Source organism: Artemia sp. Qi Xiang Cuo, chromosome 8 (genome assembly GCF_049724085.1).
Source record: "Artemia sp. Qi Xiang Cuo chromosome 8, ASM4972408v1, whole genome shotgun sequence".
NCBI lineage: Eukaryota > Metazoa > Arthropoda > Branchiopoda > Anostraca > Artemiidae > Artemia > Artemia sp. Qi Xiang Cuo.
In genome coordinates, this window is record NC_142801.1 from 74,065,261 (window position 1) to 74,090,208 (window position 24,948).

A 24,948-nucleotide genomic window follows, 5' to 3' on the forward strand; every position below is an offset into this window, starting at 1 on the left:
GAACTTAATGAAACTTATATATTTGAAATCAGCATAAAAAACTGATTCTTTTGATACATATATTGGTATCAAAATTCCGTTTCTTAGAGTTTCGGTTACTCTTGAGCCGGTTGGCTCCTTACTTACAGTTCGTTACCACGAACCTTTTGACTAATGGCTGTGTACATGCTATGAACGACTATAAGAAAACTCTCAGCCGTAAGCAGCGATAGACTCCAATGGAATTTGCACAAATGAACTCAAAATTCTTTAAGAAAACTTAATAAATGAATAAGCATCTTTTATATCATTTTTTTTACATCAATTTGTGCCTATAAATAAAAATTCTATTCAATGAACCGTGTTCTGTAGCAATTGACAAAATCCGTCAAAAACCTAGGAGTGATGGAGTTTCATGGGACTGAGTAAAGAGTGCAGTTTTAAACAGGGGTGGGAGATGAAAATTATCTGTAGCTGTCTTGGCCTCAGCTGGCTCAATGTGGCAATGGGTTGCCAGCAGCAGTATTATTAGCGTATAGTCAAAGTAGTTAATAGGGTAATATATCAACAGTAAAATACGCTTTTCTTTATTTTTTATTCCAATAAAATACACGATAATTATATAATTATACTTTTAAAATGATTATATTATATTTAATTATATTGTAATTATATTATATTATTCGATAATTATATTTTTAAAATATAGTTGTTGCATGTAAGTAAAAATTGTTTTAAGTTTAACACGTGCAAAAACTACCACGCATAAGTGGGTCTGGACGGCAGCCTCAACTCATCGAACATCGCTAATCGCAGATTAATATAATTTACACACAGCTTAAAAGACTAATATCTAAAAACCGAATCAGAATCAGTTTAATGAAAACAGCTGTCATAGACACATTAACAAAATAAACTAAAAGGCGCTGTTTTTTACATGAAAAACACTTCACTACATTTTATTAAAAGCACTTGTAAGGAAAGGAACAAAGGAGTTACTGAGTCTGTTTGTGCGGCACGATATGGGCATAAGCTTGCTCTTGCTTCTGGTATTTGCGCAGACAGGCATTTCAGGGGGTAATATTGTCCGATGTACAGGACTAGACAATAAAAACTGGCCAAATAGAATCATCAGCTGAAAACGGCGATCACGAAGGCTTGGTATTTCAGGTGACTTCAGAGCGGAACTGTAATCTACATATTTGTCACAAAGAATGACCTTTACAGCTGGTTTTCATATATCTATATGAGGAACTTGTGGGCCCCATTCGGGACACACATATTCAAGGATGGGTCGAATAAAAGTGAGGTACACCGTTTTCAGTTGATATATTGGAAAACCTAGGCGGCGCATCGCCACTAGTGTCCGTGTAGCAGAATGTCCGTTCTTTACCAGCTCTTGTACGTGAATAGAGAACGAACAATTCACACAAAAGTCGACGCCCAAAATAGTCGCACATGAAGCAGAAGGGAACAAAGTCGCGGGGCAGGTAAAATCGCGTTTAAGTGGGTTAAACCTCAAAACATTTGATTTATGCTCGTTAATTTGAGATTTAAACTGATCGAAAAATTTGGGCCAAAATGAACTACAGCTTGCGAATCCTTTACGTGGTATTTAAGAAGTGCAGACAAATCATCGACGAATTTAAAGCGATCGTCGAAGCCAGAAAGGACGTAGTTGATAACAGCCAGGAAAAGAAGAGCTGCTAATTTGGTATCTTGTGAGGCACCATATGCAATTTCCACTCATTCCGATTCAATACCACCGGGAAAAAGGGCGTACACTTTTTTATACCCAACACGTAAGAAATCAACTACCAATAGGAGGATGTGCTTACGGGAACCCATTGACTTGAGATTCTGGGCGGCAAGAGGATGCTTAATCAAAACAAATGCCTTTCTGTAGTCTACCAGAAGTAAATCGACGAAAGAGCTTCCTAACTGCACCCATTCAACTATTAGGTGATAAAGCCGTACTAAATAAACAGACGTGCTGCATCCCTTCAAGTAACCGTACTGGAAGGGGTCAAGTGACAGTGAAATTTGTGTGAGAATTTCTTGATCTATGAAAGATTCTGCAACTTTAACAAAGTTCGGTGTGATCGAAATAGATCTTAACTGATCACATGTCTTAGGTCCTTTAACTTTGGGTATTATGCGAACATAGGCTCGCTTCCAGGCATCAGGAAAGGTTTGTTCATTGATGATCGATGCCAGTGGCTTGGCTAGAAACAAAGCATATTCGTGAATAAGTTTGACCGGCAACTCACCATGGTAGGAAGAACAGTTTAGTTTTAGTTTTTTAAGTTCTTTATAAACAGCAAATTCGGTAAACTGCTTAATTTCGTCAGTTTCACAATCGACTAAGAGATTAACCAGTTCGGCCTCCGTAATTGAGGGGTAGGTGGTACAAGTGCCAGCAAAGAACTCGTTCACGTCTGAAGCGCTCGTAAGAGACCCGTCAGGCTTCGTTTTTTTGCTCACTGTTAACCGACTTGCCAGTCATTTGTTTCACTGTGGAATGCCACTTTCCCCTGCTACTTTCGAGAAGGGGTACTACCTTTTCCCGAACATAATTTCTTCGCTTGAAACAATTGACGGCCACGACTCGGTTTCTAAGTCTCGCCGCCGCGGCTATTTTTCCGAAACTGTGCAGCTTGCACCTCATCTTGATCATTTGTTGGAGATCGCTTGTGATCCATGGCTATCGGACTCACTTACCACTGCAACTTTAGCGGAAAAAACTTGTGAAACATCTCCAACAGAAGACAGTTAAACTGCTGAACTTAACTATTCAGTTTTACTATTGAATACAGGTCGTCGAAGCAGTAAGTCCCGATCCACAGACCGAAATCGCAGATTGATTGAGGGTTAAGCGGACGAATAGTCACTTTAGTTTTCTTTGGCTTCGTTTGGTTATTTTTGGCTTGCTGGAGGATTACATAATGATCTGAACTCTGGAGAGGACCTAACGACCAAGGGGAGTAATAATTATCACTCACTTTTGTAAAAATTAGGTCTAGTGTACTGCCACTCTGGTGCGTAGCAATGGTAACTACCTGTTTCAGATCAAGGACACTAGATACACATTGTCTGTTTGTCTGGTTAAAATCGCCAGCTATTATGAAGCCAGGATAGGCATGGGCACGACGAAGTTTGTCAGTGTAGGTCTGTAAGTAGCTGATAAGCTCTTTTCTGTTCTCTGCACTCTCTGGGTAATACACAGATGCAATTATCAAACAGGAGAACTTTTTTGTTAGTTTGGATGGCTTGCACTCTACCCAGACAACTTCGTGACACGATCGGTTGGTATATTTAACGGCTTAGACGAAATGTCATTGCGAATGTAAATACCAACGCCACCTCCTATTCTACTCAAGCCTTTATCACGGTGAGTGTTGAAGTAGCTAGTGTAGCCTTTTATTCTACCCATTTCGTCAGTGATATCCCAGCATTCGGTAACTGCGGCAATAGAACACTCACGTCTCTCAGCAGTATCTCCAACTCGTCAACTTTGTTTGTTACCGATCAGGCCTGACACAGAATAAAATTTGGAAGCTTTACCTGAGCTGATAACTGTTCAGGATGTAATAATGGGGGAAGCTCATCAGAGGAAAACGATAAGATTGGCTGCAGCTGTGATGAAGAAAGCGTGGGAGGAATTTCATACCTTTGCAAACCTTAGTTTCACAAGAGTCCTTGGTTCGCACACAGCCGTCCTCCGGTCAGAACGACGTTCTTCAGAAATATGAAAGGCTATCGCCATCTGTCTGTTTTGCCGCCCGTCTCTCTTTCCACGCCATCCAAGCTTTTTTCGAAGCACCATAGACAGTGAGTCCTTTGGTAGCCGTTTGAGTAATCCAAAAAGCCACAGACTGACAAATGTAGATGGCGCTGTAGTCAGTTAAAGTGAATTAAATCTTCTTAGACAGTCTTTTTGATAGGCAAAAGGCATTATGATTACACTTACAAGGATAGGTAGGCCGATTCTTTGAACATGGCTTACAAATGTAGATAGCGCTGTAGTCAGTTGAAGTGAATTAAATCTTCTTAAAAAGTCTTTAATAGGTAAAAGTCATTACGATTGCACTTACAAAGCTAGGTAGACTTTCTTAAACATTCTTTTAACATGCTTACAAATGTAGATGGCGCTCTAGTCAGTTGAAGGAATTAAGTCTCCTTAAAAAGTCTTTTTGATAGATAAAACTCGTTATGATTACACTTACAAAGCTAGGTAGGCCAATTCTTAGAAATAATGCACCATCACAACGAAAATCGAAACACAATCGAAAACTCCAAAGAAACGAAAACTCGATCGGATCGAAAACTCGCAACGGATTCTCCCCATAAATTAAGTGTGCTATTCGTGTTTCCAATTTCATGAAAACCATTAACTCTCCTATGAAGTCCCATCATCCGAGATATTTTCTTATAACCTTTTCTTATACCCGTCCCATTTAAGGACGTCCTGTTTCTATTTGTTCCCAGCTGGACTGGAATAGTGTTATTCCTGTATTTAGCATTAAAAAAGAAAAAGAAGAACTTTGCAATTGGATTCTCACTATAAACTAACTAGCAGCCGAACCTGTGAGGCAGTCATGAAAAATAAAATAGCCACAAGTAAAGAGCCAAAAATTAAGAAACTAAAAATAAAGGTTCTATATAAAAAAAAAGAACCTGGCAACTCGTTTATGAAGACCGCAGAAAAATTGCTATAAAAAAAAATACACACAACATTCGTAGTCGTCTTGGCTTTCCCCCGCTCCCATCAAAACAGTCCCTGAAGGTTTCAGTTCAATCCCCTAGTCAAAATATAACTATAAAAATATTGATTTACGAAGCAAATAGATCCCCCTCCTACTCTCCTTTAGTCAAAACTTTTGTCCAGCTGCGCGCGTAAAACAGTCTAATATTGATTTTACTCCCACTAATGCAGTTTTTACGCTAAAAAAAAAATATATTCTCAATATTTTGCTTTTTACTGACAGAAAAAAGTCGAGGTCAAAACCCTTGACCCTGAGATTGGGTGTCTGCCGCTCTACCATCTGAACTAGTTGGGGTCATTGTTTAGTTTTATTCCTTTGGTGCATAAGTCAAACAGTTCGTGGTAACGAACTGTAAGTAAGGAGCGACCCGGCTCAATGGTAACCGAAACTCTAGAAAACGGGTTTTTGATACCAATAGATATATCAAAAGAATCAGATTTCAATGCTGATTTCAAATATTTAACTTTCATCAAGTTTAGAGCTACCCATCAAAAGTTACGCGCCTGAGAAAATTTGGCTGATTTTCAAAAAAGGGGGAAAGACCCCCTAAAAGTTATAGAACCTTAATGAAAATCACACCATCATATTCAGCGTATCAGAGAACCCTACTGTAGAGGTTTCAAGCTCCTATCTACAAAAATGTGGAATTTTCCATTTTTTGCCAGAAGAAAGATCACGGATGCGTGTTTATTTGTTTGTTTGTTTGTTTGTTTGTTTGTTTTTTTGTTTTTTTTCCCAGGGGTGATCGTATCGACCCAGTGGTCCTAGAATATCGTGGGAGGGCTCATTGGAACGGAAATTAAAAGTTCTAGTGCCCTTTTTAAGTGACCAAAAAAAATGGAGGGCAACTAGGCCCCCTCCCACGCTTATTTTTTTCCCAAAGTCACCCGATCAAAATTTTGAGATAGCCATTTTGTTCAACATGGTCGAAAATATGATAAATATGTCTTTTGGGATGACTTAATCCCCCGAAGTACCCAGAGGGAGGGCTAAAAGATATGAACTTTACCCAATGTTAACATATAGTATTTGTTATTCGGAAGTATACAGAAGTTTTCAGGAGGTTTTTTTCTGCTAGTGGGAGGGAAGGGTGGCTCGGGAGTTATGTTGGAGGATCTGTTCATGAAGGAAGTTTTCATGGGGGAAGGGAAATCGCCATGAAGGGGGCGCCGGACTTGGAAGCATTATTTATTGGTTATTGGGAAGTATACAACCATTTTCAGGAAGGATTTTTTCTGGAGGGGGGGGGGCTAGAGGCGGGAGGGACTCTGGAGAATATTTCAGTGGAGGATGTTCCTTTGGGGTAAGGGACATTTCTATGAAGGGGGTGCCGGATTTCCAAGCATTATTTAAAAAACGATCAGAAATTAAATAAAAAAAAAACCAAGTTTTTTCAACTGAAATGTAAGAAGGAATATTAGAACTTAAAACGAACAAAAATTATAACGTATGTGAGGGGGTTCTCCCCCAAGTCCATACCTCGCTCTTTATGCTACAGTTTTTTTTTTAGTGCTTTCAAAAGAGCGATCTATTCTAATTAAACGGCCTTTGTGATTCAGGGGTTTGTGAATCAAATTTTTTTTTAAATTTTAACGTAAAGCGCGTGGTATTGACTAAGGGCAGAACCCCCTCATATACGTAATAACATATACGTAATAAAAAAAAACAATAAAAAAACAAGCGATACGGCTCAATAGTAATCGAAACTTTTAAAAACGGAATTTTGATGTCAATAAATGTATCAAAAGAATGTGTTTATAATGCTGATTCTAAATATATAAATTTTATTAAGTTTAGTATTACTCATCAAAGGCTACAAGCCTGAGGAAATTTACTCGATTTTTTAAAGAGGGGGAAACATCCCCTACAAGTGAAAGAATTTTAATGAAAATCACAACGTCAGATTCAGCGTATCAGAAAACCCTATTACATAGGTTTCAAGCTCATATCTGCAAAAATCTGCAACTTTGAATTTTTGCCAGAAGAAAAATATACGAATATAGAAGTTAGTTACGTAAGTTAATTTGTAAAGACATTCATTTAGCAAAAGAAAAGTAAAATTTTTATGCAAATAAAAGCTGCATTAACTAAAAAACGATCAGAAATTAAATATAAAAAACAAGTTTTTTAAACTGAAAGTAAGGTGCGACATTGAAACTTAAAACGAACAGAAATTATTCCGTATATGAAATGGGCTGTCCCCTCCTCAACGCCTCGCTCTTTATTCCGTATATGAAATGGGCTGTCCCCTCCTCAACGCCTAGCTCTTTACGCTAAAGTTTTTTATTGTTTTAAAAAATAAAGTTGTGAGACAGAGTCAAACTTTAGCGTAAAGAGCGAGGCGTTGAGGAGGGGACAGCCCATTTCATATACGGAATAAAGAGCGAGACGTTGAGGAGGGGACAGCCCCTTTCATATACGGAATAATTTCTGTTCGTTTTAAGTTTCAATGTCGCACCTTACTTTCAGTTTAAAAAACTTGTTTTTTTTATTTAATTTTTAAAAAAGACGGAGTTTCTTACGAATTATATAAAGTAAGATAATGTTTTGTTTATTTCGATTTATTTTCTGTTTACGCTAAGGATGGACTATATTCTATAAGCAGGAGTGCCAATTCACGAATGTTGGGGGGGATAAGTTTTTTTTTCTTTAATGAAAATACAAAAAAAAAATATATTATTCATAATCTGGTGGAGCCTGGGAGAGGGGGGGGGGCAATTATTTCGATTTTTTTAACGAAAATATATGAGAGATGTATTTTTCAAAATCTAGAGAAGGGCCAAAAATCTGGGGAGGGGAATTCCCCTCCCGCGATTGGTAGCCCTGAGTAGTACGATTATAAGGGTGAAACATGTGCTGGCAGCCCCCAAGTGGGTGATAATTGCTACTTATCTAAGTTTTCCAGGTAAGTACTTTGAATACCCAATATCTAAAAAAATGTGCGAGAGAGGGTTAATACTAAAAAAAGCTAATTATATTTGATAGTTCGGATGAAGTTCATTTCTGATCGTTCAGAAATATGTGAAGATTTAGGATTAAGGAGGTGAGCCCCCATCCTGCGTGCGACCCTTTTGCAGGCAGTATGCGATTTGAACAGAGAAATGAATGAAGATTGATTTTGGGATGATGAATGCTTCATTCATAAATTCATATGTTAATAGACTAAAGATGTGTTTCCTAAGAACTTTCTGGTTGGAAATAGAGAGTATTTCGAAGCCTAATTGATGGATCTAAGGTATCATTCAATTTGAAAGTCTGCTTTGAGGCGTTTCCGATTAAATATATAAATTGATAGCCTCTGTTACTCAGGAAAGGAAATCAAACTTTCCCACTGAGGCTCTGTGCCTCTCAAGCTTGTTTGTCTGCGATTGATTAAGAGAAATGAATTAACCTGATTTCCGTGAAAATGAAAAATTTGACACAATTTTAGCATAAAGAGAGTGCATATACCTTGAAATCATTTAAAAGACACTACTATGGTGAAATAGGGCATTAATGTATGCCTAAGAGAGATTTAAAAAATAATCCCCCCCCCCCCAGAATGACTTGTTTCAGAATTGATTTTGATTCCTTTTTCTTCAATGTTTTCAAAAAAGTAGAGGAGCTACCTGAATAAACTTTTAGAGGTTTAAATTATTGGCTTGTATTTGAGCTCATTTCTGAAAGCTTCATTCACCAAGCTGGGCAACGTTTTTAATGCTTTAAAAAGCACGTGCCAGGAAATCAATTGTTTACCCTAATAAACGCACAACGTAAGAATTAAAACGTAGGTGCTATTTTTAAACTCCTCAGAGTGTGTAGGATAAAAACGGTTCCGGACGTGAAGCCATTCAAGTTTTTATGTTTATTTTTCATTGTTTTAAATAAAAGTTCAAAAAATTCAAATGAATTTACTGAAAAAATGTGAATTGTCAGTTTAATATGCATATGCTGATACTTATTCCTTAAAATCTTAATTAATTTTTTATTTCTTAAAGTTATGAAAATGAAAACATTTAAAAGAATTTTTTTCAGTAAAGTACAAATTATATTTTAGCTTTTAGAAAGCATAGGGTTTTATAACCCCACTAATATTAATTTCTTCTCGTTTTGAGTTTGACTCTGTTATTTATTTTAATTTCTCTTTGTTTTGGATTTCATCTATTTATTGATACTGGTTTGTGGTAGCTGTATGCTTGGTAGATTGTTTGATTCTATTTTTTTTTTTTTTCATTTTAGGTTTAATGGAGTTCTTTACTTTTTTTGAAAAATTTATTTTGTGGAAAAAGTTTTTTAATTAATTTCGATTCGTTTTATATTGACATATTTTTTTTCAGGGAAAAAGACTGAACCTCTTCTAAAGTTAAACTACCATCCCTTCCATAAAAACCTTAAATACCCCCTGTGCATAACTTACAAGCCTTGCCCCATTTACTGGGGTTTGTTGCAATCCCAAAAGCCTTGTTATATGATATTTTGAATAGAATGACTATCTCAAAATTTCAATTATATGCATTTCGGGACAATACGACGTGTGTGTGTGTGTGGGGGGGGGGAGATGGCTGCCCTTCGGTCACTTTGACTCTTAAAAAGAGCACTAGAGGGTCTGATTACCAATTCAATGAGCCCCCTCCGAAGTTTATATGACCATGCTTTCTAAAAAAATATCTTATATGCCCCAAGGGCATAACTTATAACCCTTGCCCTGAGGGCTGCGGGGATTTGTTATACTCAAAGACAAAATTTCCAGACCTTTCAAATACGTTGAAAAAAAGGGCTATCTAAAAGTTTTGATTGGAAGTGTTTTGGGAAATGATGGGCGTGGGGGGAGGCATTTGCCCTCTGATCACTTTCGACTAATTTTGAAGCCCTTTTTGAAGTTTCTATGACAAATCTTTCTATTAAAGCCTTATATGCCACCAGGGCATAACTTACAATCCTTGCCCTGAGGTTTGTGGGGGGGGTGTCATCCTAAAAGACTTTTTTTTCCAGAACTTTGAACTACACTGAACAAAATGGCTATCTCAAAATTTTGATTGAATGCGTTTAATAAGAAAGGCACTAGTCCTCTCAATTTCCAATCGAATGAGCCCTTTTTGAAGCTTCTACGAAAAAACTTTCTATAAAAACCTTATATGCCCCAAGGGCATAACTTACGACCCTGTTCTGAGGGTTATGAGGGTAAGGGTTGTCATCCTCAAAGATATAATTTTCCAGACATTTCAACTACGTTGAACGAAATGGCCATATCATAATGCTATTCGGAATTTTTTGCGTAAATGAGGTGCCGGGGGGGGGGGGGGTTGGTAATTCTCCCTCCGATTATTTTCGACTATTAAAAAGGGCAATAGCCCTCTCAACTTCCAAAGGAATGAGTCCTTTTTGAAGTTTTTACGACAACGCTTTCTATAAAAACATTTATGCCCCCAGGACGTAACTTACAACCTTAGCCCTGAGGGCTGGGGGGGGTGTCATACTCAAAGACATAATTTCTAGACCCTTCAACTATGTTCAACAAAATGGCTATACCACAATGTTGTTTGGAAGTGTTTGGGGAAATTATGGGTGGGGGGAAGGGGGCATTCTTTTAACTTTTAACTATTAATAAGGGCACTAGCCCTCTCAATTCCAATTTTAGTGGGCCCTTTTTGAAGTTTCTACGACAATGTTTTCCATAAAAACCTTATCAGCCCCCAGGGCATAACTTACAACCTTTGCCCTGGGGGCTGTGGGGGGTTTTTCATCCTCAAAGACATAATTTCCGGACTTTTCAACTAAGTGGAACAAAATGACTATCTCAAAATTTTGATTGAATGTGTTCTGGGAAAAGGTGGGCGTAAGAGGGCGGTTAGTTGCCCTCTAGTCACTTTCGACTATTAAAAAGGGCACTAGCCCTTTGAATTTCCAATCGAATGAGCCCTTTTTGAAGTTTCTACGACAACACTTTCTATAAAATCCTTATATGCCCCCAGGGCATAGTTTGCAACCCTTGCCGTGTGGGTTGTGGGGGGGGGGGGATGTCATCCTCAAAGACCTAATTTCCAGAACTTCAAACTGCGTTGAACAAAATAGCTATCTCAAAGTTTTCATTGGATGTCTTGGAGAAATGGTGGGCGTGAGACGGGGTTAGTTGCCTTTCAATCACTTTCGACTATTAAAAACTGTACTAGCCCTTTCAATTTCCAATTTAATGAGCCCTTTTTGAAGTTTCTATGACAACACCTTCTATGAAAACCTTATATTCCCCCAGGGCATAACTTAAAACCCTTGCCCGGAGGTTTGTAGTGGGGAGGGGGAGGTCGTCTTCAAAGACCTCTTCTTCAGAACTTTAAACTACGTTGAACAAAATGGCTATCTCAAAATTTTAATTGGATGTGTTTGGGGAAATGGTGGGCGTGAGAGGGGGGTTAGTTGCCTTTCAATCACTTTCTACTATTAAAAATGCACTAGCCCTTTCTATTTCCAATCGAATGAGCCCTTTTTGAAGTTTCTACGACAACTCTGTCTATAAAAAACCTTTGCCCCCTGGACATAACTTACAGCCCTTACCATAAGAGCTGTAGGTGGGGGGGGGGGGTTGTCATCCTCAAAGACCTTATTTCCGGAACTTTCAACTACGTTGAACAAAATGGCTATCTCAAAATTTTGATCGGATGTGTTTGAGGAAATGGTGGGCGTGAGAGGGGGGTTAGTTGCCTCCAATTACTTTCGACTGTTAAAAAGGGCACTAGCCCTTTCAATTTCCAATTGAATGAGCCCTTTTTGAAGTTTCTATGACAACGCAATCTATAAAAACCTTTTATGCCCCCAGAGCATAACTTAAAACCCTTGCCCTGAGGGGTGTGGGGGGTTTGTCATCCTCAGACATAATGTCCAGAACTTTCAACTATGTTGAACAAAATGGTTATCTAAAAATTTTCATTTTGTGGGTTTGGGGAAATGGTGGGCGTGAGAGAGGGGTTAGTTTCCCTCCAATCACTTTCTACTATTAAAAAGGGCACTGGCCCTTTCAATTTCCAATTAAATGAGCCGTTTTTGAAATTTCTACGACAACGGTTTCTATAAAAAACCTTATGTGCCCCCAGGGCATAAATTACAACCCTTGCCCTGAGGGCAGTGGGAAGTTTGTCATCTTCAAAGACCTAATTTCTAGAAGTTTCAACTACGTTGAAATAATGGCTATATCAAAATTTTGATTGCATGTGTTTGGGGAATGGTGGGCGTGAGGGTGGGGTAAGGTGCCCTCCAGTCACTTTCAACAATTAAAAAGGGCACTAGCCCTTTGAATTTCCAATTGAATGAGCCCTTTCTGAAGTTTCTACGACAGCACTTTCTATAAAAACCTTATATGCCCCCAGGGCATAACTTGCCACCCTTGCCTTGAGGGTTGTGGGGGGAGTGTTTTGGAAGGGGTGTTAGTTGCCCTCGAATCACTTTCGGTTATTATTTACATTGCCATTGCCGACAAGCCTATACAGGAAACTTTCAGCCCACTGGCCTGAGCAACAAGTAAAATCACTTTTGTGCATGGGTAGCACTGAAGTGTCCTCTTTTTGCGGATAAGAGACCAATTAGACCCAACAAACTCGTTAACGAGGAAGAAATATTAATTAACTCGTTAACGAGTTTTCTGGGTCAAAATATCAATTATCTCGTTGACGAGCGTTGTTTTTTTTTTTGGACAGTTTTTTTTAAGATGTATCTGATAGGACACATTGAATGTGTATGTTTTTTTAAAGCTAAAAACACTAATTTCTTACGTTTAATTTCAGTATCCATTGTCTGTTATGTTAGAACTGCTTGGTATGGAATTCGAAGGCCGTGCTCATTCTGGTCTCGACGATGCCCGCAACATTGCTAGAATTCTTTCTAGGTTGTTGCTAGATGGTGCTAATCTTCGTGTGAATGAAAGAATTTATCTTGGACCTTTGCCAAGTCAAAATCAAATGCCTATACCGAAAGACCTGAAAATTTATGATTTGAACAGCGTTGTAGTACCGATATCAAGTGAGGAGTTTAAACGGTACTATAAATGTCAAATGAAAATTGAGGATGATAGCCTAAGTGCTCGCGTTGAAGGAATCAAAATTTTGTAAAAAAAAAAAAAAATAGAAAATAACCATCTTGGGCTTTCGATTCTAATAACATTTTTTGGTTAGTAGTTTGACTCTGATTAATAGTTCTATCCCGTTCTGATAAAATTTTTGAGTGAATAATTCTGTAATGAATAGTGTTTTATTTGTATATGGTATATGTTTTTTATTCTTTTTTACTTTAAGTAGCTTAGTAGGCATATATATAATTCTTGAATTCTTTTTTCTACTTAAAATATAAATACAAAATAATTTTCTTTCAAAAATCGTATATCCTTAATGCTAAGCATTAAAGAAGATTCATCCCGCTCCAAGATTGATTCAAAGATCCCCCCCCTCCTGCTCCCTAAGTTCAATTTTTAAAATTTGGCCTTACAAGTCTTTTTTTTGTTGCTCTTCTGTGTAAAGCATATACTTCTAATAAACTGAGCTGCTGATTGGGCAACAGAATAAAAATTAACTTTAGTATTTTTTTTTAGGTACCGTGTTGAAATGTCTTTGCTGGTTTGATTTGTACTATTGATTTCAGAATTTTTAGTTCAATGAGGACGGAGAACTCATCAGTAATTAATTAAGCGTTTAGTTAATTAAGCGTGGGGGTAACTAATAACTATTAATATCCATAAGGGAAACATCCACCTGATATACTTGGACAGTTAATATCAGTTAAAAGGGGAATAAGTTATAATATTGCACCATTATATTTCATATTATATTTTATATGCACCATTATATTAAATTATATTTGTACCATTAGAACGGTTTCAATTGAACTTCAATGGATTTTAAGTTTCAATGGGATTTATTCTCTTGTGAGAAAAAAACCTGTAAAACTAAGTATTTCCTCTCATGTAGAAGCATCAGTTTCATCGCATCATTCTAAACACTTTTCAATACAGATATTTTTGTGTCATTAAACCTATACTTGTGGGGGGGAGGGATTTCACCCTTAATATTAGCCCTCTGTCTTCGGGAACTCAAACCAAAAGTACTAATTCTGTATTTTAGACATCCTTCCCGGAGCCTTTTCCTAGTTGGACTCTGATAGCTACTTGGCGTATTTTGGAACTACTGCCATACAGGGGTTCCCTAAGAACATACCATTTTTCTAAAACTTTTTAGTTAGCGCTTTTGATTTTTAGTTAGTGCTTTTTATTTATGCCCGGGCCAGATTATAGTCACACTTGTAGGTAAAAATCGATATTACGTATGACTGTTCAGGCATAATCTATATGATTAACCAATGAGAGTTAGGATTTAAGGCACCTTTTTTTTTAAATTGGAAAACACGGAAGCTGGGAATATCAGTTTTCTTGTATTTATAATGAAATTTCCGTCAGGTACAAATACATGATATGAGTAGACAGTACTTTGGAAGAAACTAGTGCTGATATAGGATTTTCAAAGCAATTTCTTGCATTTCATTTTACACTTTCTTATTGCAAGTAGGGCGTTAAAATCAAGAAAAAATGTATTTCATTCGTAGATTTTATTTTTTGCCTACAAGTCAGGGACATAGCTAGAGGGCAAGGGGGTACGGCTTTCCCCAGGCGGAGCATTTGAGGGGGCACCAAACATAGTTTTTTTTTGTCAGTACCATGATCTACTTTTATTGTGGTAGTGATGGTGGGGGGGGGGGCAAAAATTGACATTATCCTTGGGTGCTGAAAACCCTAGCTTCGCCTCTGCTACAAATATAACTATACTGTAGCTCGGGTGTTAGAGATTTTTGAACTTACACTTTTTGGATTCGGCTATTCAGTCAAATAACCTTTAAATTATAAAAAAAGGATTATGTACGCTCTTTGCGCAAGATTATGTGTTCTATATTTCGTGTTTATATGTATACTTCTCATAGTTAACCATCCCATAGTTGCCGAGGTTCGAAAAACAGTCATTTAAGACGCATAGGCAGGGTTGCCATCCCTAGTGATTTATCACTTTGCCTAGTGATTTTTATATTGCCAAAAAAGCAAATCACTAAATCAGCACATTGAACAAATTACTAGAATATTGAAGAAAATCACTAAATCAACCAATAAGTCACTAAAATCTGGTGGATTTTTTTCACCAGGTGGCAACCCTGTGGATAGGCAGACCTTGAATTTAGAGATCCAAGGGCAAGGGGACACCAATTCACGAAAATATTGAGTGTTCAATGATTTTTTTTCAGTTATTTTTCAACTAGAATACCGAAAAAGGTACTTTCAAATTCTAGGAGGCAATTACCCAGAGCTACCTTCATTTGGCGCCCCTACAAGGGCAAAAGGGGAAGTAAATTCGTCAAAAAGAAAATGTGTGAAAATCATAAGAAACTTAGGAAAGAATCTTAAAGTAATGAAACATTGGAGGGAGCTCTGGTCCCGAGCAAAAAACACTGGGTGAGAGCCTTAACCACAGAGAAACAGAGATTTTACATTTTAAAAATATTGAGACTCAAAAACTTTCCTTTCTAAATTATTGACTTAAAATTTCACACAAGGTAACCAATCAGGTGGAATTTGACTTTTTTTTTTTGCTGGCTGAAAATTTCACCTTGTGGACCAACAGGCTTTTTAAAATGCTTCTTACGCCCCGTTTATGACGCCCTTTCTTACGCCCCGCTTATGAATAATAGGATTGGCGGAAATAAACGAAACTACGTCATAGTAGTTAACCAATGAAATCACACTTTTTACCACAGAAGTATGCGAAACGATCCTTATTTTTCTTTCTGTCTTTTCTTTTTGTCGCTAAGCATAAAATGCCCGATTACAATTCGAAGGGGAGTCCTAATTGAACTTCTAGGAGTCATAACTGAGAATGGAGTAAATACATAGAAGTCTATCAGTAACCATAAATAGACAGGAGTATACAATCAGTAGTTAATTAAATACAGGCGGGCCACTTGGGTAATAGCTTGAAACTTATGCGAAGTTTAAACTTCTAGACCATCTGATTAGTGGACGTGGGTAGAGTAAAACTAAGTGGAGGTCCAATAGTGACGAAGCAAATCCCACTAGGCATAAAAACTTTAAAAAGCATAAGAATATAGTTAAGAGAATTTAGTAAACCACATTTGCTAGACATAACATAAAGAAAGAAAAACGGGCAAAAATGGCGTTTTTAAAGGTCAACTGAAAATACTGACAAAAAACAACAAAGCGAATATTTCGAGGGGACAAACGCCTCTTTTCTTCAGCGCGAAACGAAAAAATATAATCAATGAGAGTGCCGAAGAAAAAACTAACAAATAAAACGCGGGAAGTCAGTGTGAATGTGAAAAAACTAATGAAAAAACAAAAAATTTAAAAGATGAATAAAGTTCAATAAAAGCCAAAAATTGTAAGTTTTGTAAATTGTAAGTATGTCCCCTCGAAATATTCGCTTTGTTGTGTTTTGTCAGTATTTTCATTTGGCCTTTAAAAACCACATTTTGGCTCGTTTTTCTTTCTTTAAGAATATAGTTTGTCATTATCGCATTATATGTCATGTAGCATATATGTCATTATATGTCATATGTCATTATAGCAGTTATTATTAGAGACGAGATTTAATGGGAGAGGTAGGAGCTTCTGAATTTGTTATTAGTTTCTTAAAGTACTAATTAGTAAATTGACAGGGTCAGCAAATAAATGAAAATGGTGTATTAGCAAGTTAAAGAAGTTTATTTCGTCTTGGGAACGGATAATAGGGCCGCATGGACTTTCTTTTTTGATACGCTGCTGGTACTTTCGTATAAGTTGTATTTACTCTTTAAGCCTTATGCTTGATTTGTTATATTAGACGATCAGTAAGCTGTGAAAAATGTCGGCTGTGTTTCCTCTATATTTATGTTTGTACTGTTTAGTCAGATCGTGCTTTAGCTAGCAGTTGTTTCTTAACTTTATAATTTTGACACTTTTTCTCTTTTCTTCTTTATTCTAACTTCTGACTTGTACAGATGTGGCATTACTGATTTTAATGATGCAGCTTCTACCTGTGAATATATATATATATATATATATATATATATATATATATATATATATATATATATATATATATATATATATATATCATAATAAAAGCTAATAAATAAAAAATAGGCGACAATAATTAATAAAAGTATCATTAAATAATTGATAAGGGAGTAAAGTGATTATAGTATGTAAATATTGTGTTTTTCTTACTGGTGTTTAGCGTAAAATAGTTGCCTCTGGCAGTTAATGCATTTGTTTTTTTGTTTTTTTATGTAAATCAAAACTTTTTCAAATAAAAAAGTCAATTAAGTTATAATTACAATAGCTTTTAGTTATTCTACAAGAGAAATTTCCTACAACTATTGGAAAGTAATAATATTCATTTAATAGGGCTGTCGCGAAGACTTTAGAAATACTCTTGCCTCCCCCCCCCCCGGTGTTTCACCGCGGGGGGGAGGGGGCTTATAAGTTTCACCGGTAAAAAATCTCTGGTTTAAAAAAAATCAAGATATTATATTAATAATAATATTTGTTTGATAAATTTTTAGAGGCTAACGTTTAATACACTTACTTTTCTAATATTCCAAGCTCCGGAGTCAAATAAAGCTCTTGGATAGAATCCAAAGGATTAGCAGCCCGAATACTCAATAATAATGGAATAATATATATATAATAATAATGATTTATTTTTGCCCTCTTTTGATATATTACAAAAATGCACTATAGGAGTATAAAAAGAGAAAGAAATAAGTAAAAACAAAAGATTAAAAAAGTTAAATAACAAATGCAAAAGAAAAAAAATAAATTCCCAATAATTAACCATTATACAGTAAAGCGACCTATCTAATGAACAAAAAAAAACAAGTAAAAATTTAAATCAACAGTAAGACACAGGAGGTATCAGTCTACCCACCCTTATATAATAGATTGTTAAGCGGAAAGTCGGATATTTTCTTACACCAGTCTTCAAAACGAGCCAATAACTCCTCCATCTTCACACATATATCAAAAACATATGTTTAAATTATATATATATAAGATGGAAGGCGTAAGTAACACTCCTTGTTTAAATGGAGTGGGATTAGAGTATTCTGAGTTCTTTTCACCGCGAACGTATTACAAGGGCTTATAGATTAAACTGAAATATTCGCAAAATTTATAGAATGTCTATTGGGCTCTATAATGGTCAATAAAAATAAATTAGTGGGGAACTAAAATAAATAAATAAATTAACTTAAATAAATTAATAGATAAAATAAATAAATAAATTTATACATTTAAGTGGGGAAAATAAAAGTAACAATAGTCTTTACTTTTTTAAAAAATCAGTCATTGCCTTTAAGATTTTCAAAATATTCCCCTTCATGTCCCATATAACTTTAAACTCTACTGACAGCACTGTACAGCAGCACTGTTAAACTCTACAGCAGCACTGTTAAACTCTACAGCAGCACTGTCTGACACACCTAAATTTAAATTGTATGGAATTTATATGAAAATGCATGCTTTAATTCTGGAATAGTATCCGGCTTGAGATTATAAACCTGATCTTTATATACACCCACGAAAATTCTGGGGATCTTAGGTCTTATGACCATGGTGGCCATTCAGCTAGTCTTCTTAATCCTATCGACCTATCTTTGAAATTTTCTAAGAACTGTATTCCAGACGTTTCAAGTTCCTGTTTGCAAAATCTCGGAGTTTTGTAATATTTTCGAAGAACTGGATAGAAAAATAAACACGTTTTTCTTATTATAAAAGATAATTAAAATAAAATACACTCTTTATTAAGAATAAAGGCTAACTAAAGAGGCTTTAACTTTGTTTCATCCTAAACAAAAAGTGTTATATTTCTAGATGAAGAGGGGTTAAAACATGTGTTTATGCCAGAACATGCTGATTGTAAAGATTTGAGCTTTTTACATGTTTTTTAGTCTGAGAGGTAGGAGATATGGCACCCCCTGTCATCCCTGTAGGAGCCGATTGATTGTACATTGTTTAGGCTTCCTTTGAATTCAAACTATGTTTTAGACTGTTTTTTGTAGTATGTGATTTATCGAAAATTAAAATGTTTTAGCAGATCTACTCTGATTTTAAGTATATATCAGTTTATCGATACATTGCGACACAGGGCATAAAAAGGGTTTTTTCCGGAAGCAATAAATAATCATATGGTAAACAGATAGAGCATATAACATATAAATATATCAAACATATAACATACATAAAAAATATATATAAAAAAATAAATATATAAAAAACATAAAATGTAAATATCATTGTTGTGGCTAAAGGTTATAACTGACATTCTTGCACTTTTGAGGTCATTGCCCTAAAACGCCCATCTCTCTCCCTTCCCCCAAAAAATTACTAAATTTTTCTCTGGGCACTTCTTATGCAAATTTTCAAGTTTTCTGTTATTCCCCCCCCCCTCCCCATATGAAAAATTACTCCGCATGTGCAGACGTACAAGTCCTAGCTACAACTTCGTAATTGTTGTGCGTAATTGCCGTATCTTGAAAAACACTGGATTTTCATAGCCCCATTCTTTAACCCATTTCCTTAAATAATTTCGATTAAGGCTACTTATATGATGGAAGTCAAAGAGAGAAAAAATACCATTCATTTCCCCATTCAATGTCGTTTCCGAATATAATAATTACGGTCATCACAGTATTATCTTTGCCCCTACTCCCTCCCCTAATTGGGCCAGATATAGCCCCAGGCTATATATAAAAGTTACCAGATTTTTTTTTAATTGGCTTGATTAGGCGTTATGAACCAACTGTTGACTTGAAATAAACACGAAAAATAATACTAAGCCTCAAAAATCAATAAGCATTTGCATATAGCCTAGATCTAGAGCTGTTCTCAAAGAAAGAATCACCATGGCAATGTAGGTCAGAAGGATTGAAGGGTAATAGAACATTGCCCTGCTGATTCTCCCTTTGAGAGCAGCTTAGCAAACGGTTTTTGGCAACTATTTCAGAAGTTTGAAAATTTCTGACACACCATTACACATGGCAGCAACGATTATTATTATTACTGTGAAGCAAAGGTGATAATGTATTTGATAACAACTACTCTAACCAGTGGCGGATCCAAGGGGAGGGCGAGGGGGTCTCCCCCCCCCCTAACGTAGTCTAAAGTAGTGTAATTTACTTAATTAACGCAAGTTCGCCTTAAATATACTTGCTCCTAACGCAAATTTATCGGATCAACCTATTTTGCCCCCCCCCCCTCCCACGTAAAAAAAATCCTGGATCCGCTCCTGATTCTAACCATGGATTTAACGAATTTCAGACTGGGTGTTGTAGTGATGTATTTTGTATAAAAAAAAAAATATGCTGATGTACGCACTATTACCTCCATATGGCTGATCCAGATTAGTCATTCATTGACATTGTACTGATAACATAGACAGTGATATACTAAACAGAAAAAATTAAAAGCTAAAATCATGGATTGGAATTATTTGATCGAAATGGTACTTTTTGTAAAACTTATGATGCCTTTCTAAATCCTTTTTTTTTAAATTGATTGCAGGCTATTAAACGAAAAAGACCAGAAGTCTTTTCTAGCTCCAGATTTAACATCGTGTTGTTTGGTAAGAAAATGCTAATCAATTTATGAAAAAGTTACGAAATTACCGAAGCTTATGTCAACATTTTAGTTTTTTAGGGGGGTGGGAGGTCTGATGGTCCAAGGTTTCTTGACAAATTTATTTATACAGGTAAGACCTTCATTGAAGTTCTCTACAAAATACAGAAAAATACGTTAGAAAGAGGTGAATTCATATATTCAAACATGCAGTAGATATTACTCATACTTTCAATTAAACACGAATAAAACTTTACTGTGAAGAGTTCAGGGTTGCTTAGGGGGGTGGAAATTAGAAAGGGTTGATTGCCTCCTAGATTTTTTAAAATACCCTTTTTCGTATTGCCATTGAAAAATCACGAAGAAAAAAATTACCTCCCAAGATTATATCTTCATTAAAACAATAAATAAAAACCATTCCCACCCCCTAAATTTCAAAATTGGTGCCCTTCGAGGAGCGGGTCATTTAGGGGGTGGCTTTAACTCATATTTAAACTATTTCGGGGAAAAAAAATTCTGTATTGTTGAGGAATTTACTATTTATAGTGGAACGAAATTATTTACAAAAATGCGGATGAAAAAACCACTATTTCCTCCTCCCGGCGGATCTAGACTAGTCATTCACACAAGTCCAGGGTTGGCAGGTATCAACAAGAAAGAGATTTATACGAATTTATAAATTTCTGTTGTGTGGATATACAAACTTTTATGCACATTTTTTTCGCTCAAAGAATGGTAGGCAGGTAGTAGGTTTAGTATGGTAGGTTTGTCAAAATCAAAAGCTTTAAATGTATTTTTTGTTTTATTAGACTAATATTTTCTTTATGAACTTTCTTGATTCAAACTATATTTTGCTATAAAAAAGAAACAAAATCTGCACTTGTTTGACTTTATTTAATTAATTTGTTTAGCCTTTTCATTTTATTGTCTTTTTTAATTAAATTGTGCATTGTGCTAAAAAAAAAAAACTTGTTTTTTTTATTATTGAACCATAACCATTCGTGATTTCTAAAAAAAACTACAATGACGTGAATACGTACCTCGTAGCTTATTGGTCCTTCATAATTTGCCTTTTTTCAAATAAATGTGAGAAAAAAAAAATTCCACACGATAGTGTTTAGGGATATTTAAGTTGAGTTATTGAGTTTATGCAATTTGTCGTTTTGTCTTGTTCTGTACCTGTATATACCTTTTTTTTCTTTGCCCTCACTTTTTTCCTTTTTACTCTTGTTTTTCTTTATTTTCTTTTTGTTTATTGTTTTTTTTTTGCTCTTTGCTAAACATATTTTCAAAAAAATACAGGTAAAAGTATCACTAAATTTAGTTTTGAAAGATATTAAAAAATTGATCAGAGGATATCCCCCCTCCACTTTCCCTCAGTATCTTTTTCTAATTAGCATTTTCAGAACAAGCAATATATACTGCTGTACTCAGCGTGAAAGACGTGTATCTGATTTTATTAGTTTTTATTACTGTGAATTTTGAGGCGTCGGTCGACCAAATTTCTGAATAGAAAGACCTAACGGGCCAACCGGTCTCCCTCATCTAGTGCGAATTTCAGAGCGCCACTCATTCTACCATGCGTGGCAGAATGAGTGGCCCGTTTATAGTGGGAAAAACTTGTACACCAAATATTTTCTATGGTCACCGCAAGTTTACGCAGCAAATTCAAACATAAAAAATGTGTGACTGTGATAAGCTTAAAGTTATTATGGCTTGCATAACTGCGATTTTGTTACGTGAGCATAGTCGGCATTCTCTCTTTCTTATAATGTCAATAAAACAAAATGAACTCCCAAATTTCATTGATCTTCCCTTTGATTAACTAATTTTTGGTAAAATAAATTGTTGGACTGTTCTTCTTTTCGTTCTTAGATACACACGTGATGTGTAAGTCGGTAGCCTATTGGTCCCGAATAGCCCAAGTTCAGTTTTTAGCACAGAAAATAGGGCTCGTTTCTATTAATTTTTAACAGACTTGAGAGGAGTGTGTGCAAGTTTTATCACAGATTTTCGTGTACAAGGCGCACAATTTTATGAATTATGGGCCTTATTCATTATCGTGAACGGCCCTTTAAGTAGATGCGAAAGACATCTTTATTAGAATGTGTTTGGACTCTAAGCTGGTTTTACTCACATACGCCTTTTCATAAGTATGGTAGTAAAGAGCTCTCCGCAATTCCTTCTTTGTTATTGAAACCACGTCTGATCTTTCGGAGAAGTAGATGAAAATATTATAAATTGAAAAAAAAATCAGACTGACGTGACAGATCACAAATTATTAATTTTAGAAAAGTATAGGAAACTGCTCACAATAAAAAAACAGAAATATTTCACCTAATTTATATTTGTTTTTATCAGAACATTTGATTTTGCATTCACTTAATCACCGTCTTTGGGTGGAGGAGTCTACATCCATTAATCTTCATACTGGCTGTGCCATGGCCTCTGACCCTGAGTGATTTCATAATTTTTTCAGCTGTCAGTAAAAAGAATTGCTACTTGAAAATGTTAAATCGTGTTCTTAGGTTTTTTTTTAAATATCCTGGTCATCAAAACAAAGATATATTCTGCCTTGTAGATCTATTTGAGTTCTATTCATACTTGAAAACTGACATTTCCTTCGATTTGTTTTTATTTCTTTCAAAGTTATCACATGTTTAACGCAGTGCCACATTTTCATTGTTGCTTCGTTGTAAAAATTTCAACATTAACAATATGCTATTCTCAAAGACAGCGACACCTTTGATGGGTAGCTGTACCTTCTTAAGCTGTTTTGTACATTATTTTTAGCTTGTTTTTCGACAGATTTTTTTTAGCCGCGTTTTTTTTAATTTGGTGCGCGCTGCTATAAAAAACAACAGAATGTCAAGGGAGGTCTGTTTCATTAAAAAATGAATTCCCGATTGTTCCTAATTTTAAAATATACATGGTTGTGAAAGTTTCCAATTGACCGTTTCAAGCCCTCAAATTCCATTTTTGCTGTCCTTCGTACTTTAAAAATTGTTTTTTTTTGGTTTTTTTTTTCTTAATAATTCTTACATTTATTTATTTCCTGTGAAATAAATTAAGATTATGCTGGTCTTGACTGAAAAATGAAAGAGCACGAAACTGTTTGAAAACAGAGTTGAGTGTTGACAACAATGAACTTGTAAAAGTGTCAAAAACAATGAATAATACTATAAAAGACAATCGTTGTTTATTCGTCAGCTTGTTAGTCGCAGTGGCGTGGCTAGGGGAGGAGGGGTGCTAGAGATCGCACATGTGCCTGGGCGTCACTTCAAGGAACGCGAAAATGAGGCTTAAAACAATTTAATTTTATTTATATATAAACTAAAGTATTTTGATGTAAGCTAAAATACCAGTGACATTACTGTTGGTAAAATCGAGGACGATAAGATTCAGGGCTTTTTGTTTAGATGTTTAAGTTAGAGAGGACAGTGGCGGATCCAGAGGGGGGGAGGGGGTGGCGTGCGCCCCCCTAGCATAGTCTAAAGTAGTGTAATTTACTTAATTAACTCAAGTTTGCGTTAATTAAACTCAATGCTAACGCAAGTTTATCGGATCAACCTATTTTGCCCCTCCCCCTAATTTTTTTTCGGATCAACCTTTTTCCGCCCCCTCCCCTCCCAAAAAAAAATCCAGGATCCGCCCCTGAGAGAGGATCTTTTTCTTGTTCCTGTTTACATGGTATTGGCTACGTAGATTTTGATGAAACGACGAAGCTATTGGTAAAATCAAAGCCTCTCAATGATGGATTGGTAACTCTCGGGTCTATACCCTTCCAGCACAAAGGCAGCTTATCGTCAGTAGCAGGAAAACGTTTAATGACTACTTCGTGGTATAAACACCAATTTTGTTCCAATTCTTCAAAAATGACCTCTTAATCACAAAGGCCGTTAATTAGAATAAATAGCTCTTATGAAAGTGCTAAAAAAATCTTTGGCTCAAAGAGCGAGGTATTGACTAGGGGATAAACCCAATCACATACGTAATATTTTCTGTTCATTTTAAGTTTTGATGTGGCTCCTTACTTTCAGGTGAAAAACTTTTTTTTTATTTAATGTCTGATCTTTTTCTTTAATAATGCTGGGAAATCCGGCGTCCCCTTCATAGCAATGTCCCCTCCCCCATGAAAACTTCCTTCATGGAAAGATCCTCCCAAATAAGATGGAGAGGAAGTAAATCGATCGTGGCTATTTTATTCACGCATTAGTAAAGTTGCTTAGTGTTTCTGCTGTCTGTTGTTTTTATCATCAAGTCCAAACTCATGATCTTTATTCGAGTGAATTGATAGCCAGGTCGTATCCTGGGAGAGGGTTTATCGGGTTTGAGCCCCTTTCCCCGAAATTTTGTCGGGCCCGTAAAAAGTAATAAAAAAAAACTTGTAAACAACTTTGTTATACATTAAAAAAAATTATTCTTTTGTAAACCCCCTAACAAAAATCCTGGAAGCGGCCTTGATCGATGGTTTCAATATTGGAAGAAAACCAGAAAAACTTCAGTCTCGTGAAAACAGTTCCTGCCAATGCAGAGCTTTTAAAACATGGAAGGGAGACGAGCGAAGAATAATCGACAAAAAAGGAATTG

General features: G+C 35.9%; 1 protein-coding gene across 1 annotated transcript in view; it reads left to right on the top strand.

Moving 5' to 3' along the window:
• Nucleotides 1–15,952, top strand: part of LOC148949786 (3'-5' exoribonuclease 1-like) — a 54,465-nt gene extending 38,513 nt beyond the window's left edge. Inside the window, exon 6 of the mRNA XM_089093747.1 lies at nucleotides 12,497–15,952. Coding sequence (XP_088949873.1) covers nucleotides 12,497–12,820 — 324 coding nt within the window. The 3' untranslated portion in view covers nucleotides 12,821–15,952. The remainder of the gene's footprint in view (nucleotides 1–12,496) is intronic.
• The last annotated feature ends 8,996 nt before the right edge of the window (nucleotides 15,953–24,948 follow it).